The sequence below is a fragment of the Antrostomus carolinensis genome, unplaced genomic scaffold (genome assembly GCF_000700745.2).
Source record: "Antrostomus carolinensis isolate BGI_N321 unplaced genomic scaffold, ASM70074v2 scaffold25155, whole genome shotgun sequence".
Classification (NCBI taxonomy): Eukaryota; Metazoa; Chordata; class Aves; order Caprimulgiformes; family Caprimulgidae; genus Antrostomus; species Antrostomus carolinensis.
In genome coordinates this window covers 1-12,993 of record NW_010318879.1, presented here as the reverse complement: position 1 = coordinate 12,993, position 12,993 = coordinate 1, and the positions used below count along the sequence as shown (strand labels likewise).

Genomic DNA, 12,993 nt, shown 5'->3' with positions numbered 1-12,993 from the left:
TTTCCCTAATTGCATTCAATGCTGTTGACAGTTTTGAAGTTTTGTTTTGGTTTTTTTATTTCTTCATAGATCGGAACAAAATGGAAAGATGTGGTCTCCAGGTGCATTCGATGTCACTTTCAGCCATTGTTGCTATTTTATGCTAACCCAGATGGCACAGCTGTATCTCCAGAAGATGCTCCAAAGCAGATTATTCACTGGTCTCAATGCAAAGTAGCAGGAAGAATAGGGGAAGACTTGGGTAATTAAGATTTTTTTTTTAATTTTTTTTTTTTTTAATAATAGTATCAATTATATTTCTGAAATGGGGATTATCAAGGAGAATGTAATGGATTAGCTGCTTTATTCTGAAATACTTTTATCAATTATCTAAAGAGTCTCAAAAGAGATTAGTGTATATTAGAACTGTTTGGTTTGTGTCTGATAAGGGAATACAAATTGAGACTTGGGGATAACGGGAGAAAAAATTTCTGTTGTAGATTGTTCATAACTACACAACTTCAGTAATTTCAGAAAAAGGTCATAGTGTGTTTTTATATGTAGATGTTCTTATATGTTTATTAATACATTTAAAATACCTTTAAAAATGCTGTAAAAAGATACTTTAAAGCTTCATACACATACAGAGATATATTTGTACCATATGTGTGTATATATACACACACAGCACAATTCAGAACTTTGGGAAAAATCACAAGAAGCTGCAGAAAACTTATTTTCTCTGAGATTCATATAGCATAGGCCTCAATATGTAAGAATCCAGTCTTTTGTATTGTAGTTTTTACTGTTGTCTTGTGGGTTGTTTCTTTTTTTTAAAAAAAGTGTTAAACATAACATACAAGTAAATTAAATAAAAAACCAATTTAATTTGACATGTTCTTCTTCACGTAATGAGTAGCAATAGGACATATTCTGCTTCAGGGGAAAAAAGAATTGAGGACACTATTCCACTGCAGTCTACCACTATAAATACAGCACTATATAAAATATTACAGAACCTTATTGCCTAGCACATTGAAATGTGGTGTGGGGTTTTTTTGTGAGGTTTTTCTTTTGTTTGTTTGGGTTTTTTTAATCCAGAATTAAATTTTCTTATTTTTTCATTTAGATATTGGAAACTTTAAATTAGGAAGCCTTTAATTTCTAAAAATTATATATGTTATTTGATAGGATTTGAAAAGCATTGTGCTCCTAAATCAGACCACGTGAAAGAGAATGGAATTGGAGACCCCACAAATCAAAGGAGTAATAAAAAACTTCAGCCAGATAACTCAGCATTTAGTAGAAGCCATATTCAAGCTAGTGGTGGTAGAGGTCCAGGTATGTATTCCCCACTCCCAAAAAACCTCCAGATGTGTCCTATTATGAAATATTTCAGTTGATAACATTTCAGGTATGTGCTAACCTCTGGACTAGAACCATTTTTGAAGGAAGAATTCTATCGTTGACTGGAATGAATCTTTGAATAACAACTAATGTTGAAGTAATATCTGCCATGGAATGTTAACTTTTCTGGAGAAATGGAAGTGCAAAATTTTTTTTATTACCCCTCATTATTCTTGCACTAAAGTGGCTTTTGAGGCCTCAATATATTTCTCAAACATCAGCATGCCTTCCAGTCATATTGTCAAAAGGCACATTAGAAACTGGAAGCTGGGTGATCCTTTGGAGCACATGGTGTGGCTCTGTGGATCATTGGCTATTTGAGGAACACTGTTCCCTAGCAGTATTATGACATGCAGCGTTATTTGTAGTCCAGTATATTAATGGACTTTATCTTAATGTTTGGAAAGAACACTGAAAAAGTTTCTTTATCTTTTTAAAAAAACATTTTCTCTGTACATGAGGCTTCCAAGCAAATCAAGCTATAAGAAGTCATGAGGCAGCAACTTCTGCATTACTTGCCAGTGCCTTTGCTCTGAACTCCCCATACTGCTCAGGTGGAGACATGATGCTTTCTCTTAAGATGTGTTTCTGCTCTGTCTTTATTGTTCTGTTCATAGACTTTTTAAACCTGAGAATGCTTAGCTTGGTAACGTTTTTTGATGGAGTGATGACTCAAAAATGGGCAGTATTTACCTTTTCAGAAATAGAAGGATTTATTTTCATAAACAGTGACTCTACTGTTTTATTAAAAGTAAACCTTCACATCTAGACAAGATTAATCCTAGGTTCATTTTTTCAGTATAACTCATAAAATTTAATGTAAATAGTATATGCTTTGAAGATGGCTTGAGCATTCAATTTTAATAAGTAAGAGCTATTTGTAAGACATGCTTGGCATAATGCTGCTTTGGTTACTTTCATAAGCTCCATTTAGTGGATATATCTATATATTTATATCTATACTATACATTCCATTTTCTTAATCTGTGTTATGTAATTCATTAGTCTTTTGAAGTAGTACTAATATTAAAAGCTAAACGTTAGGTACATAAATATATTTGTATTTTTTGATGCTGAATGACTTGTTAGTAATGATCTTTGACAAAAAGTATTTTTTGCAGTGAAGTTAGGTTACAGCGATCAAAAGGACAGGCTGAAGGACCTATCCAGAGAGTGTGCTCAGAAAGCTGCTGATATGAAAAACTTCTCATCTTTACGAAAAGATGCAGACAGAGGACCAAGAAAAGAGACTGGGAGACAAAGAGGTACATTTTAAAAATATGACCAGAGAATCAATGGGCTGAATAGCTTTTAGCATCAGTACTAGCTGTGCAGATTTTTTTCTCCTTTTGCGAGAACACATTGGAGTTTCCCAGTTTTCAGTATTCTGAAATATGTACTGAATTGGTTGAGATAGCATAAGAAAAATAAGTACTATAACAATATCAGTTAAATATTAATTAGAACTTCAATGGAGCTTTTTTCTTTTTCTTCTTATAAGATTTGATTGGGGAAGATCGTTCCAGTGTTAAGTCGGGGTCTCCTCCAGTTGGAAATGGACTTAGACACTGTGCTGATCAGCGCATATACAGCAGCCAGGGAAGATGCTCCTATAAACATGACAATACATCTCACCAAGCAAAGCTTTCTGCACAGGTGCTTGGATCAAATAGAACAGAAGCTTTTCCTGCTGTGGAAAAACCAGTGATGAGGACCCGGACTGATGGTGTCACTGGCTACGATACGGACACCAGTCAAGACTCTAGGGACAAAGGAAGTGTCATCAGCAGCAGAAGCAGAAGTAGAGGTTGGAAACCTATGCGAGAGACACTAAACGTAGACAGCATTTTCAGTGAGACTGAGAAAAAACAGCATAGCCCAAAGCACAAGGCAAATCCGAACTGTAAATCCAAGCACGAGAAGGAGAGAAGCTTTAACCATTGGCCAAAAGAGAACCAAATCCACAAAGGTTTAATGACTATATATGAAGATGAAACAAAACAGGATACAGGAAGTCGAAGTTCACTAGATTCGGACGGAAAAGGGAATGCTGAAAAAAACAAAGGATTTACAGAGAGAAAAATCCATGGTGATAACTGGCAAATTCAGAGGACAGAATCTGGATATGAAAGCAGTGATCATATCAGCAATGGATCTGCAAATCCGGACTCACCTGTTATTGAAGGAATCAATCCAGCAGATGTCAAGAATGTTAAAGAAAGTGCTTCCTGCAGGTAACGCTGATGCTCTTAAAACTTGAATATTTACAGAAAAATAAGTTGTTCTAATGTTCATGTGTTGTTTCAAAAAAAAAAAAAAAAAAATCAAGAAAACATGCTTTGGAACATTATACACTCAAGGTCAGGTATGTAGAAAACTAGCAACATATCTAGAAATAAGAGTGTGGACAATTAAGTGTTAAGTTTACCTGCACTCTGAGGCACACTAGCCTGTCTGGAAGGCCCTGAGCCACATTATTATGGCACCGAGCCAGACCTGCTAAGCCCTGCTGCGGGGCAGGGTGTGTTAATTTCAAATTATTGCTACTCTTCTTTAGTTACAAGTTTTTTAGACTGCAGGTAACTTGGCATCTGTGAAAGAATACAAATGTCTATATAAATCATATCGGTAACAGTCGTACAGACAAGCCCCTGACAAGGAGATGGGAATGGCAGTAGGTGAGTTTTGGATACTGTTACTAGGCATGGTTCTGAAATTCAGTTTTCTAGAACACCTTAGATTTACATTGATCACTTGATAATTGACCTGTTTGAAAGAAATCTTTTCAGCAAAATTACTAAAACTGGCAAAAAATGTAGTTAGTAGCCATATTTTATAAAACTTATGAAGAACTGATGTACTCTAGTAACAAGTATGTTGCCCAGAGATGATGTGAAGTCTCTGTGGAGATACTCTTAACCCAACTGGGCATGGTCCAGGGCAGCCCACTGTAGTTGACCCTGCTTGAGCAAGGGCAGTGGGACTAGATGATCTGAAAAGGTCCCTTCCATCTTAAAGGATTATGTGGTCCTGTGGAATAAAAAGTCATCAACCTTCCACATGCTGTTTTCTGTATTGTGTGTCTTAATATCCTTAGAATGGAAGAGCACAGTTGTGAGACCAAGCCTAGTCAAAATGTTTGCTAGATTTGAGTACATTTTTGAACATAGGTTCTCATAAAAAGTTATTTTATGGGGGAAGAGAATAGCAAATAGCAGTAAATTAAAAGTCTCTGACTTCTCTAAATGGAGACGCAAAATTTTAAAACTAATTTCAGAAAGTATAGTAGCTAGTGATCGAAACTTTTTTTAAAATTATTTAGAAACATAAAAAATACAGCTTCTTTATTAATTGAGATGTCTTTGATTTTTTTTGGAACCACAAGAAAGCATATAAATATGTGTAAAGCTACTGCAACTGCAAGCCATGTTTATAATTTCAGTGTTTACAGTTGCCTTGAACAGTGATTTCTACAGTTAAAACCACACCTCACTTTTAAACATTCCCAAGAGTTAATGCGGTGCCCAAATGCTGCATGTGTCTTTATGAGAAAGAGTATGAGAAATTTAAAACAACTTAGTTCATTAAGAATCTGCTTACACTATTGTTTAAATATCTGTCAAATAAAGGGAGGGAAAAAAAAGTACTTTATCAAAATACAAATGACTTCTTGGGGCTTCAGAAGGATTTTATATAACTGGTAATTAGAATTGACTGGCAGTACCCACTAGTTCCCTTCTAACCGTTCAGACTTTGTCTCATAAAACAAAAAATATTTGAAAGTTCTTTTAGAAGGTGGAAAAAAATTACTTTTTGTTTTCTGTTAGGTTCTTTCCTGATTCTTCCTATTTTTTCAGTATGTTTCTTGCTTTCCTTTCCTTTTAATAAAAAATCTTTTTTTCTTTTTTTTCTTTTTTTTTTTCTTTTTTTTTTGTTTTAACTGAAAATTGCCACCATGTATTTTTTCTGCTTTACTCTTGGAGAAGGAAGGAACTGACAGGGTGTTTGTCAGCTCCCTGTCTGGATTGGTAAGGCATGCTTTTCTTTAACTAAACCAGCAAGATTTACTAAACCTGCTGATTATTTTTTTTTAACTATTTTTTTCCTCTTGGGTTTGCTGCTGTAACCTTCCAGTTTTATTCCAGTTTGAGAAAAAGTTTCTAAATGAAAATCCCTATGAATGAAAGGCCAAGTGGCAATCACAACTTAAAGAATGGTGTTTGTCACAACAAACTATTAGTGAATAGCAAAATGTCAAACTAAGAAAACGGACAATGTTAGCTGACAGATTACACATACTTAAGATACTGATATTGATGAGATTTGTGCATTTTTAGAAAATTTAAGCTTGTCATAGTCAGATGCTGCTAGATGTTTAACTTCAAACTACTAACATGAAAAATGTATTTGTTTCAGACATGGATAACACTGATGATAAATTGGAAACCATATAGTTCCACATGGGTAGTATTCTTTTGCTGCACTAAAGTGGCAATTTTAGGTAAAACCTACAAATAAATGGTGGTACCAGTGGTATCTGTTCTATTTGAAAATCACTACAGAAAACAGATATTAAAAACATCATTATTCTATTGTTGGTAACTTTGGGAACCAGCTGTCTTTATTAACACCAAGAAAATTTGCTTTTTATGTACTGCATATTAGGCATCCTGCTGTTGTACCCTAGAGTAAGGCTGGGATGAGGGGGCATCCAGTCTCCAGAACAAACTGGCAACACCAGCCTCACAAACTGTATATTTTTTTGTCTGTCTATATGAAAGGATTCAGGCCATCCTAAATTTCTCTGCATCAGCACAGCCTGTCACATGCGGGAGCAGTGTTAAAAGTATTAAAGGGCCATCCCTACTATCTTACATATCTTCTGTAAAGTGTGTGTGTTAGTAAAAAATATGATAGTGATGATAACAAGAGTCAGTTTTACATAGGCAAAGTTTTCCACTTGTGTGCACTCAAGGCAATAAAGTTTGTGATCATACATATATAGTTTAAGCCTTCCAATTACATGTATGCTTCTTTTACAGTGAACAGAACTTGTCAAACAAAAAAGCTGACAATGTTTTACATTCAGTATCCCAGCAGAACAGAAACTTCTATGGTAAGAACTTTAAGTTTTCTAAAAATAATTTAGATGTACCAAAATTTTAATACTAATTATTATTCTTGTTTTAATACTTATTATTATTACAGAAGAGATGGATAGACTTCTGGTTAACCTTTTGTATTTTATAATTTTGCTGCATAAGTTAACATCATGATATTTCATAAAATTGAAAAATATGCAATGTAGCATATCTTTTTTGCCTCTTTTCTAAAAAAAAAAAAAAACAGAACCAAGTATTTTGAAGCTAGACAATTTGTGTATCAAGTTGGCTGTATTTAAGTGGATTAGAAGAAAATTGGCATGGACTTTGCAAGTTTTGGCCATGATGTTAGGTTTTTTATATACTTTTTTCAGTAGAGATCTCTTGCTGACTCATCATAGCCTGTGTACTCTGTATTTTTAAAATGGCAAAAGAAATCTGTTTTGTGTGGGGGTTTTTTTTCCGCAGTGAATTCTAAATTTTGTTCATGTTTTTAACCTTTTTGGTGAGTTAGACTGATGGATAAAGATGGAAAGTGTTTATATCCCTCCTTGGTACATTTTGATGAAAATGTGATGAAGCAGCAGTTCAGTACAGTATCACTGTTTTCAGGGGCATTTAAATCATTCTGTTCCACAAAGCATCTTCATTTATTCAGTTTCTTGGCTTTCTTGTAGAGCAAATGTACGATGTCAATGGATTCCTAGCTATCTGCCATGATATATGGGTTCCCAAATAGACGGGATGGATTTTTTCAGTGTTCCACCATCATGTGAAGAAGATTGGTTTTGTTATGATGGCGGCAGCAGTAGTAGTTCCCTACTTCTGTGCTAGGTCATGAATATGCATAGTGGGAGTTTACTTGTTCTTAGCATCTCCCTTCAGACAGCAGCAGCCCTCAGCTGTGTGCCGAGTCATGGAAAAGCAGGACATGTCTCCCAAACAGTTGTTTCACGTGACCTCTAGCACCACAGTAACAGGCTAGGTGATTTTTTGGCAGCACTTGGATCTATTTTAAATATATTTTGGTGTAGAAAATGTAAGTATCGTTTGGGGGGGGCCACAGCTTCTTTATAAATTGTTAGATAATTGAGTTACAATGATTCTTCTTGCCACAGTCATCCTCCTCCTGGTGGGTTTTGTTCCAAAGCATTTTCTTTATAGGTTGATAGAAAAGTTTGTCCTTCCTTGTGCATGTCATACACCACTGCCTCCTCAGGAAGTGGCCAACGTGTAACTGCTTCTGGCTGGCATAGGTTCTCTGTACAAGAACTGGAAACACTTGGTGTTCACCAGTATTAGTAATTTTACCAAGACCTGAAGTGACAAGACAAGGGGCAGTGGTTTTAAACTGAAAGAAGATATATTTAGATTGAACCTAAGGAAGGAATTTTTCACAAATGAGGGTGGTGAGACACTGGAAGAGTTTGCCCAGAGAACTAATGGATGCCTCATCATTGGAAGTGTCAAGGCCAGGTTGGACCAGCCTTTGAGCAACCTCATCTAGTGAAAGATGCCCCTGCCCATGGCAGGGGGTTGGACCTGGGTGATCTTTAAAGACCTCTTCCAACCCTGACCGATCTCTGATTCTGTGATTTTTGGATGACTCCATGCTAGCATAAAACATCCAGTGGAATTCATTTTCACTGGTCATAACCAGGGCTTTCTTTTAATCTTATAGAAATTATTAAAATGATTTTTTTTTAAATCAAGTATGCATGTGCCTTCCCTTCCTGACCCCACAAAAACACCCCCAAAAACCACCATGGTAATTTTGTTCACTCCCTGTGTTTTCCCCAAAAGCATTTCCATGAGCTTTCTTGGTGGATACTAAGGAAGATTTTTTTTTTTAAATGTCTGGGTGGACTGTGATACTGTTTGTTTTCCTTCAAGATATGAAGTGGTATCAGGAAGAAACACTTGTAATAAGGAAATCTACTTCCTTTTACATACTAATAAGTCTGTTGAGTTTTTGTAAAGTTGATAAATGCCTTGACCTATAAATATTATAGGTCAGCGTGAGGCCAGCCAAAATCATTATCTACTGTTGCTGGAACAATTGAATGGTGCTTGTACAAAGAAGTGCAATAAATACTAGGACACTTCCCCAGGAAATGTTTGATTTTTATAGATATCATACTTATTTTCAAATAATGTATAGTATAGTTTCTTCTAGGACATAAATTGGGGGAGGAGGGGTTTACCATACCACTTTCTGTCATTATTCCAATTTATTCTTCGTTTGTAGAACGAGAACTAATTTGGTGTTTGTTTATTTTGACAACAAAAAAGACAGTCTCAAAATTGATGTTGCATGGAATGCAAAGATCTGTTTTTGCATGACATTTATTCTGCTTTAGTTCTGTACTATACTATACTTATCATACCAGTGGAAGAAAACAAAAAACAAAACAACCCATGCTTGAGTAGCGAAAAGGAAAAAAACCAAACAAAACACACCAGTGAAAAATACATTAAAGGAGTCTGGAATGAAAAATAGGTGGGTTCAAACAGTGTTTGAGCTTAGTAATGAGTATCCTCCAGAGAGAACCATGTACTGTACTTAAGTATACTTAAACCTTTCAACATGATTATTATACATTTTCTTTAAAAAAGTGTAGTGATTCCAGGTGATCCTTAGAATTATCATAAAACATTGATTATAAGATCCCATCTATTCAGTTATATAAATAAATACCAGACTCCTAGAAATAGTACTTTTAAGAAACAAATGTCCAGTCCTTTCTGAGAGAGGAATGAAATGTAAGAAATCTTTGTTAGCCTCTCATGGCAACTTGAAAAAATATCTTTGGGTGTTTTTTTGTGTGGGAAGACTTCTTATGGAAATAATGTTGGACTTCTGATTACACCCACCATTTGTATAACTGTGCTTTACCAGTTCCTCACTTTTAACTGGAGCTGCATGAGGCAACTGTTCAGCAATTGAGGAATTCTGTCCCTGACTTACAAAAATAAACTTATTGTTAGAGCATTATAAAGACAATAACATTGGATCACACAGTGGTTGTGCAGATCAAATGGCTGCTTCTTTTACAGCTAGTAAGCAGTAGATAACTGTAGTGCTGAAGCAAATGTCCCACAAGGCCAATTCCTAATTTGTGTGATCAAATTTTGGCAGGAAAACATGGATATTAAGTAAGCAGATACAGTATCCTTAATTTATATTAATGAGTTAGTGTTTATGAAGTTTGGACTTGATGAACTGTGGAGGCTAATTTTTTTTTGTTTGTAAAGAATATGTGACATGAACTGTGTGAAGGCAAAATTTCCATCCTTTCCATTCTTCAAGTTGAAGAAAAATAACTGTAATTCTTGAAAGTTGGAAAGGGCTATAGAATTTTTTAAATGGATGTTTAGAGCAGTCTGTGTGCTAGCTGTTGATAATAATTTTCAATCATAAAGGGGATTTTAGTGGCTTTCATGACAACCCTCCCCAATTTCTAAGGCACAGATGTCTTTATGAAATGACTGTTTCTGACAACTTCCATAAAAAGCATTAACTGTTTGGAGGGTTAAAAAAAAAATCCAAAAATAATCCTAGAAGCCTTGTTTTCTAGATTCCTCCCCTCCTGTCCCCGAAATGCTCAGAGCACTTCATTCTTGAACTAACCTGTCAGTTGAATAAGCAATGTGATTAAAATTGGCCAAGTGCATGATGGTCTCCTATTTAAGATGCAATATTAAAAGCTGCCTGTTCAGTTCAATAACATGAGAGAAATCCAACTGAAATCTAGAATAATTCGGAAGCTCTGGTGAGTATGTAAAGAAGAATCCAAATTGCCTTTGTTTACTTCAGAAAACTCCACAAACAAACCATAATTCAGAAAAATAAAAATAATCTTCTTAGGAAAACCATACATTTATAGTAATAATTTTAAAAATGCAACTGTACTTAAGAAAATCCAGTTGTTACCCTTATGGTGCATTCAGTATATGAGTGTCCTGTCTGAAAACTAAGTAGTAAATTAAAGCATGCAGCTACTTAATTTACTTAGCATGAAACAGAAACAAATAAATGCTTTTCTGGAGTGTCTTTAAATGATAGACTGAAGATTCTGGTTTAAAAAAAAACCAAAACAACAAACTCTTAAACTTTCAAGATTTCCAAATGCAGTCAAGCAGCCCACAAAGACTGAAATGTAAAGCACTCTGACATTTGTAATTCACTTTGTTAATGTGAGAATTTCGCAATTTAAAATAAGTGATGCAAAAGTTCAGGATTGGATTTTGAAACAAAGACCCGATAAACTTCTTGAGGCAGCAGATCAGAATGAAAGGAGGGTAACAATAGCTGGTATTTTGTGAACTGTTGCTTCACCTCAGAACTCTTTTAAACTTTCACACACATGCAAGTATACACCACCCCACCCCCCAAAAAAAACAACAGTGGAACTTTAATTTCATTTTTTTCCAGAAATTTAAAGCCAGGAAAAAATTGGAACTTCAATTTCATTTTTTCCAAAAATTTACAGCCATGAAAAAAATTCACTAATAAATGTATAAGAAATGTTTTGCAACTGAATGTTACTCCAAAAGGACAATTTCTTGAGTAAAAGGATTTTTTTTTTCTGAAGACGGGAAGATTTTTTAAAATATTATTCTATTTTGGACAAGTCAGAATGTGTTTACCTTCTACACTGGGACTATGTTGTTGTTCCACATTTCCAGGGCTTCCAGTGAGTTTGTCTGTCATTTCAACTGACCACAGAACAATGTCTGGGTTCAAAGAGAGGAATTTGCCACAGTACTTGTTACAAAAAAGTATTCCATCTTGGGTTTTTATTGGCAGCTTAAAAAAAAGTAATTAAAATCAGGTAATCAGAAATACAGGAAATGTGCAGCTAAAACACATCAGAACAAAACTGAATTTAATGTGGGGTTTTTTGCTGCTTTTTTGGGTTTTTTGGTTTTTGTTTGGTTCCCCCCCCCGCCCTAGAAATTGGGCTTTGCAGGTTTTTGCAAATGGTCTGTATAAATAGAGATATCAGAGGAGAACTTGTCTGTCCTACCTGTTGGCTATAGAATGGCTGTCAGTCTTTTGAAAATCTAGATTGGCTATTCAGATATGAAAATAGATGTTTATAAACCTTAAAAGCAGACTGGTTTTTACATCAGGAAACAGTTCCATTGTATTTATTGGTAAGCTTCTTATGAGCCATTGATAAGGCTGTCAGTCTCCAGCTGAGCACCGTGCTCGTGTGTCCCATATTTAGGTTTGCAGAGAACAACGAGCCAAAATTCCCAATCGAGTCTGTGTCTGGTTTTAACCATGCATGGATATCCTGTCAGCAGAAGAGAAAATAACACTTCTATTTTTAAGTTAGCTGGAATTCTGAAGGCACAAACCACCTGGTATCCCTGAGCAGCTTTGGCTGAATGTGTGCCATGGTCACACCGAGGAAACTGCTTATTAACCTTTGCTGCCGCCTCCTGACTGATTTGTGATGCTGCCTCTCAGAAGGGCTGAACGGGCTAAATTCCTTAGGAGTTCAGCTTGGAGTAAAAATAAAAAAATTAACATCTGTAATCTTCACATCAAGTGGTTTGGGGAATGAAAGAGCAGTTATACGACCAATTTATTTGCAGTTTTTAAGTAAACGTGCTCGTGTATAAAAGTCATAGAATCATAGAATCACAGAATGGTTTGGATTGGAAGGGACCTTAAAGATCATCTAGTTCCAACCCCCCTGCCATCAGCAGGGACACCTTCCACTAGACCAGGTTGCTCAAAGCCTCATCCAACCTGGCCTTGAACACTGCCAGGGAGGGGGCAGCCAAAACTTCCTTGGGCAACCTGTTCCAGTGTCTCACCACCCTCACAGTGAAGAACTTCTTCCTAATATCTAATCTAAACCTACCCTCTTTCAGTTTAAACCCATTTCCCCTTGTCTTGTCATTAGTTGCCCTTATGAAAAGTCCCTCCCCAGCTTTCTTGTAGGCCCCCTTCAGGTACTGGAAGGCCGCTATAAGATCTCCCCGGAGCCTTCTCTTCTCCAGGCTGAACAGCCCCAACTCTTTCAGTCTGTCTTCATAGGAGAGGTGCTCCAGCCCTCGATATATTCCAAGTCTGAAAGTTAAAAACACTAGTTCAAACACTGTTAATCTGGCAGATTATTTAACTTTCATTCCTAGGACTGTATCCTGATGTTGGCACTGAGATTAGATACTGAATTGGAAAAATTCACAGGAGGGAAAGTGTCAGATCCTGTGCTTTTTTATTTTAAATTTTTGTTAGCAAAACAATTTACAGTTCATTAAAATCTGTAGCAGAATGAAATGTTTTCTGTTTGAAATATTACCTCAGTGTTAGTTAGCTCTGATGCCATGGCCCCCTCGAGCAGTTTTGAACTTTCAAGTTAATTACTTGTCCCTCACCCGAGTCACACAGGCTTACTCAGTAACAACCTTTTCCTGTAAGTATTCTTTCTAAGGTGGTGGTACTGTTTATCATGCCAGAATAGCAAGATAAGATATTTTATTTTAT

General features: G+C 35.8%; 1 protein-coding gene across 1 annotated transcript in view; it reads left to right on the top strand.

The window, feature by feature from the left end:
- The window catches only part of USP53 (ubiquitin specific peptidase 53), a gene marked incomplete at both ends in the record, with an annotated part of 11,193 nt that extends 4,691 nt beyond the window's left edge, over positions 1-6,502 (top strand). The window contains 5 exons of the mRNA XM_029085219.1: positions 70-241; positions 1,171-1,320; positions 2,508-2,651; positions 2,888-3,620; positions 6,429-6,502. Coding sequence (XP_028941052.1) covers positions 70-241; positions 1,171-1,320; positions 2,508-2,651; positions 2,888-3,620; positions 6,429-6,502 — 1,273 coding nt within the window. The remainder of the gene's footprint in view (positions 1-69; positions 242-1,170; positions 1,321-2,507; positions 2,652-2,887; positions 3,621-6,428) is intronic.
- Positions 6,503-12,993: the final 6,491 nt, after the last annotated feature.